Genomic DNA, 6,084 nt, shown 5'->3' with positions numbered 1-6,084 from the left:
GTTAATATGGAAACATTCACTTGTACATTTAGGTTATGTTTGTAAGCCTAAATATCATATTATTTGCATAAAACATTACTAATCATATAAAATGGGTACTCTTGTACCGCACTAATAAGGGGGCACACCACTAAATCACTAATGAGTTCCGGTAAAATACAGAAACTATTTGAGGTATTTTGGGCTGGTCTTTAGACTTATTAATCAAAAAGAGTGGCGAATTATAGCTTAAATAAAAGTGGAAAGCCAATACATAAATTTGAGTCACCAAAAAAGTAGCATTTTTATAATTATTGAGAAAATAGATCCGCGAATTAAAAAATGGCAGAATCGGGTTTGCAGTCTTGAGAGCATGTCAAAAACAGTGAGGGCGCTGTTCGCGGCCTCGTAGCGGGAAAACGAGGTGGAAGGACCCGTATACATTGAAACATATGTTAAACTTTCATCGATTTACAATCGACTGGTCATCATAAAACATTTTTAAACGAGCCCAAAAGGCCTCAAAATGAGCAAAGAAAACCGGTGTTTTTACACGTATTTCAATGGGAAGATTATTTAGTGGTGTGCGCCCAAAGCATTTTCTTTCAGTTCGTTATCAGCCATGTTGGAACTATCCAGGCGTATTTGACAACTGGGCAGGTTAAGGGATGGGGTATGAACGTTTGGACAGTAGGTCTATTTATTGTGGGACATTGGAGCACATCAGACATATCGAATAGGATTCTGAATACGAAGAATGTCCTTCTGATATCAAATAATTTTGATTTTTTTGAAATTCGCAATCTACACATTTTTATGGCAAATGATTAAAAATTGATATTTTTGATATTTAACAGGACTCAAATGAAACTTAATAAATCTGATGATTTATACTTATAGTGTATGTAGGTGGGATGAAAAGCCGACAATCAATTGACAATTTTGACCTTTCGTATTGAAGATATGGATTTTTTTTCCCAAAACACCCAAAAAAATTAGGTCTTTTTGGGAAAAAAATCCATAGGGCCTATCTTCAATATGAAAGGGCAAAATTTTCAATTGATCGCCGGCTTTTCCTCCCAGCTACATACACTTTAAAAATATATCATTAGATTTATAATATTTACTTCGAGGACTGTTATATATCAATATGTGAAAAATATCACATTCTAATAATTTGTCATAAAATTTGTATTATATCGTGAATTTCAAAAAATGAAAATGATTTGATATTTATTTATTTATTTATTTACAACATGTTTACCCAGGGTAGCCCGATTCAGCCGAAGCTGGTCTAACACGGGGCCCTGCAAAATACATAAAAGGAATATAATTATAGAGAATTACAAAGAATATAATTATACAATTTACAACTCAAGCCATTATTAAAAGATACATTAAAAGAATATAAATCTCACATACATTTGTACAGTTTGCAATAATTATTAAAACTCACATGCCATTATTAAATGAACATTGATCCATAAAAACATCATATAAAACACATAATAACTCAGTAACATATATATTTCAAGATGTTATTTACATTATACACTATTTAATTAAAACTGGTGAAAATATACATTTTTGTAATACCGTTTAAAAGTTTGCACATTTATTGAGTTTCTAATATCATTTTCAATGTTGTTCCATAATTTTACACCACTGTAACTGAACGATGATTTAAAACATTCTAAGTCATATCCATGAATTGAAGGTGGCAAAGCCAACTGACCAGCAGCAGCCTGTCGTGTGTTAACATTGTGAGGTGTACATACATGGTTAAACATTTTTGCAAGATAATGTGGCGCCAGGCCATTAAGAGATTTATAAACCATTAGTGCTTTAAAATAATCATTACGAGTGTGAAGCCGTTCCCAACCAAGAATTCTAAACATGAAATCAGATGAAGTTAAGTTGTTCACGCTCAAAATCACTCTTGCACAGCGTTTATGAAGAACATTAAGTTTGGAACTGTCATCTTTAAAACGACCATACCATGAGATGTTGCAATAGTCAAATATAGGCTGAACAAACGATTTAAAAATAACATTTAATGTATCAATTTCAAGGAAAGGTTTCAGACGTCTTAATAGCCCAATCTTACAGAAAACCTTTTGAATAATACTATTAACTTGATCATGCCATTTTAACTGATCATCAACAACAACACCTAGGCATTTTGCCTTTCTTACTCTTTCCAGTTGTTTACCATTAACAAATACAGAAAAATCTTTCTCATTAACATTCCTTAACTTACTCGCAGTTCCAATCAACATAACATTTGTCTTATCAGTGTTCAAAAACAATTTATTAACATTCAACCAATTCATTATTGAATCAAGATCAGAAGACAATTTAGCAGATATATCTTGGGGTCTTTACCACTGACGGAGAGTGTTGTGTCGTCAGCATACATAGATATTTGACCATGGGAAATTACTTTGTTCATACTGTTGATAAATATAAGGAAAAACAATGGACCTAGTATACTGCCCTGGGGACACCTGTTGAAACAGGGCGTGAGTTTGACATAGTATCTTTAAAACACACTCTCTGGGTGCGGCACGATAAATATGAACTGAACCACTCATGTGCAGTGGCAGAAGCACCCAAATTTTTAAGTTTACTGAGCAATATGTCGTGATTGACGGTGTCGAATGCTTTGCGCAAATCTATAAACGAAACACCAATTATTTTACCAGAATTTATACTATTAGTCCAATCATTAACCATATTTAACAAACATGTTTCAGTAGAATGAAAAGGCCTAAAACCTGACTGATTTTCATTAATCAGCTTGTTTTCACTTAAATAATCATACAAATGTTTATGAACAGCCTTTTCAATGATTTTGCTCACAACAGGAAGGATGGCAATTGGCCTGAAGTTGTTAATTGACATATCACCACCTTTGTGAAGAGGAACTACTTTAGCTTCTTTCCATAAATCGGGAAACACACCTGTTCTCAAAGACAAATTCATAATGTACACAAGGCTGCTCAAAATAGCAGGTTTGGCCAATTTTAAAATTTTGCTACCAATGTCATCAAGACCAGTGGCCTTTTTCTCACTCATGAGGTCAATTTCTCTACAAATAAATTCACTTGAAATAGATGGTAAATCAAGTACGGGTTTAGAGCAATCGCCAGTTGGTTTATCTTCAACATAAACAGATTCATCATTACAAATAGTACCATTGCTATCAACAAGTTTAGCAGCAACACCTGTAAAGTACTTATTAAAACCATTAGCAATATCATTAACACTTGTACACACCTCGTCATCAATAGTGATTGATGAGGGACTAGGAGAAGCTTTGTGAGGCAAAATATCGTTAAGCGCTTTCCACATCTTCTTAGAATCACCAGCATTTTGGGACACACTTTGCTTACAATAAGTTTCTTTTGCTTTACGAATCATTGATGTAACCTCATTTCTACACTGCTTATATTCTTCCCAATCAGAACTAGTATTACTTCTCAAAGCTTTGCGATGTAAATAATCCCTTTTTGTTTTATTCTTTTTAATATCTTTGTTTAACCAAGGTGTTGGTGTAGCTTTTACACGCTTAGACTTTTTAGGAATATGTTTATCAACAACTCTTTCAAACATTTCATACCATAACTTTAAAGCATCATTGACGTTACGAAATTTTTCAATCTCATTCCATGGTACACTAGTTAGATCATCAACAAACATTTTCTCATCAAATGATTTAAAACACCGATACTCAATGGATTTATGTTCACCTTTCACTGGTTTACAATTTCTAACTGCATAAATCATGTAATGGTCACTTATTGATGTTTGTATAACACCACAATTACTATATAACTCAGGTTTAGAAGTATAAAATAGATCAATGATTGTTTTGCTATGTGACGTGACCCTTGTTGGTAAACAGATCAATTGCTGTAGTTGATGCATTTCAGTGACAAACTTAAGATCATTGACCTCCTTGGTGGATACATTAGGAGAATAATCACAATTAAAATCTCCAAGCACAACAATCTCATTATCAGCTACAGAAGCATTTGATAACATAACAGACAATTTTTCAGAAAACTCAGTATTTTTTCCATTAGGGTTATAGATAGCACATACCAAAATGGGGCTTCTATGGGGCGGTGTTATCTCAGCCCATATACACTCAACACTACCATCAGATAAATCATCTCTTTTCTTATAATTATAAGTATTTCTAATGTAGAGAGCGACGCCGCCTCCATCTCTTTTTCTGTCTTTTCTTAAGATGTTAAAACCAGGTAGATGTAACTCACTGTCAACAATACTTTGGTCACAGAGAGTTTCGTTAACGCAAATAATATCGAATACATTACCACACATATGTCGAAACTCATCGATTTTACCGATCAAACTGTGCGTATTAATGTGACCAAATTTTATAACAAAAAAAAAAAAATTAGGAACACTACCATTTTGCAATTGCATATACTCATTTTCATGAACAACATCATGTGCAACTTTTTCTTGTAAATTCCTAATTTCATGGTCAACAACAACAGTTTTTAAGCAAGTGAACTTGATCTTTCGGCACTCTGAACATGGCCAAATCCTCAATATTTGGCAGTCTTACTTGTAAAACTACTTCTACAATAATTAGCTTTATGACCTAGTTTGTTACATTTATGACAACGGACACGTTCCTCATGATGACAAGAGTCCTTGTTGTGGTTTTTTAGACCGCAATTGAAGCATCCGCCATAAGCCCGACTTTCAACAGCGCGAGAGTTTTGTAAGTTTTTACTTCCTCTGCGGGAGTTACGCGGGCGAAATTGACCATTGTCATAAATATTACGGGAAGATAGTCCACGAGATTCATTGCGATCCCGAGATCGCCGCGATGAACCGTGATTCGTTGCTCTTTGCGACTTCCTGTTGGAAACACTACACCACGCACCAGACTGGAGGCCTTCCACGGAGTCAGTTAACAGACGCGAGAGAGTTTCATGTCCGCGATCACTAAGATGAAGTCCATCAAGTAACTGTGAATCGTCAACGGAGCCATTCCGGTAGGTCATATGGAGACTGGAGTCAATGAACTTGCAATCCAAGCGTGAAGCCAAGTCTTTAAACGCCTCGTTAAGCGTTTCAACCTTGTGTTGAACTTTTCCTTTAGTGCGGGGACAGACAGCCGATATGCAAATTTTGGCTGTTGGGGCTTTTACCATGAGGAGGGTGATCACGGCTTCCAAGGAAGACACACTGTCATCAAAGGCAATGTTCTTCGAAATATCGTTTGTACCCGCATGTATCAGTATATCAGTAAAGGTGCTGAGATCATTGCGTTGATCTAACTCGTTGAAAATATCAGATACAGTCGCACCACTGACAGATTTTACTTCAGTGTTCTCAAAATGATCTTTAAAGTCTCTGACAATGGAGTCACCTACGATTAAACATGCAAAGGCGGAACTGATCTTGTCTTCAGGGGAATCACAAAGTTCTGTTTCATTCGGGGAGTCCGGTTTGTCAGTAGTACTTTGTTTGATGATTTCAAGATCGTGGCGTAGTTTTACATTTTCTTTATTAAGGGTTTCTTGGGACTTCCGTAGCTCGCTCACTTCTGACTGCAGAGTTTTGTGCGACGCAGAGAGAACATTAAGGTCATTGTAAAGTTTTCGTATAATGGTGGGGAAATTTGAACAGCTCTTGCAGCACCAGTTGGAGCTTTTTGGAGGCCGTCTTGACAGTCCAACACATGTTAAATGAAAACAATTCTGGCATATAAAACAACAACAAGATGTGTCACCATCCTTGACGGTACAAGTTTGACCATTACAGTTAGGAGTGTTTGATCCAGCAGGGGGAGGAGTTGGTGTTTTTGCTTTCATTTTAGGAGCGGTATTAGATTTTTGTAGATGACGGGGGGCCGAACCGGGTAACGGTGGTTCAACTTGTCTCAGATGTTCACAATTATCACATAGAAATAGTTCACTTTGACGAATTTGTACACACGACTTCCTGGTGTTACAATCGTGACACACTCTCATCGTAGGACTACGGCTCGTTGAACACACGGATAATAGTGTTTGTCACACCTTTTTTGGAGACGATGTGTGCAGGACCGTCAAGTGAAGT

At 35.9% G+C, this 6,084-nt stretch overlaps 1 protein-coding gene across 1 annotated transcript; it reads right to left on the bottom strand.

Moving 5' to 3' along the window:
• Nucleotides 1-2,387: 2,387 nt before the first annotated feature.
• Nucleotides 2,388-4,329, bottom strand: LOC140150184 (uncharacterized). The gene is made up of 2 exons (XM_072172189.1): nucleotides 2,842-4,329; nucleotides 2,388-2,432 (listed from the first exon to the last, which is right to left on the bottom strand). Exons 1-2 carry the CDS (start codon nucleotides 4,327-4,329, stop codon nucleotides 2,388-2,390), a joined length of 1,533 nt encoding a protein of 510 aa, XP_072028290.1.
• Nucleotides 4,330-6,084: the final 1,755 nt, after the last annotated feature.

Source organism: Amphiura filiformis, chromosome 4 (genome assembly GCF_039555335.1).
Source record: "Amphiura filiformis chromosome 4, Afil_fr2py, whole genome shotgun sequence".
NCBI lineage: Eukaryota > Metazoa > Echinodermata > Ophiuroidea > Amphilepidida > Amphiuridae > Amphiura > Amphiura filiformis.
Note: the sequence above shows the minus strand (reverse complement) of the source record. Positions and strands in the feature narration are given on the sequence as shown.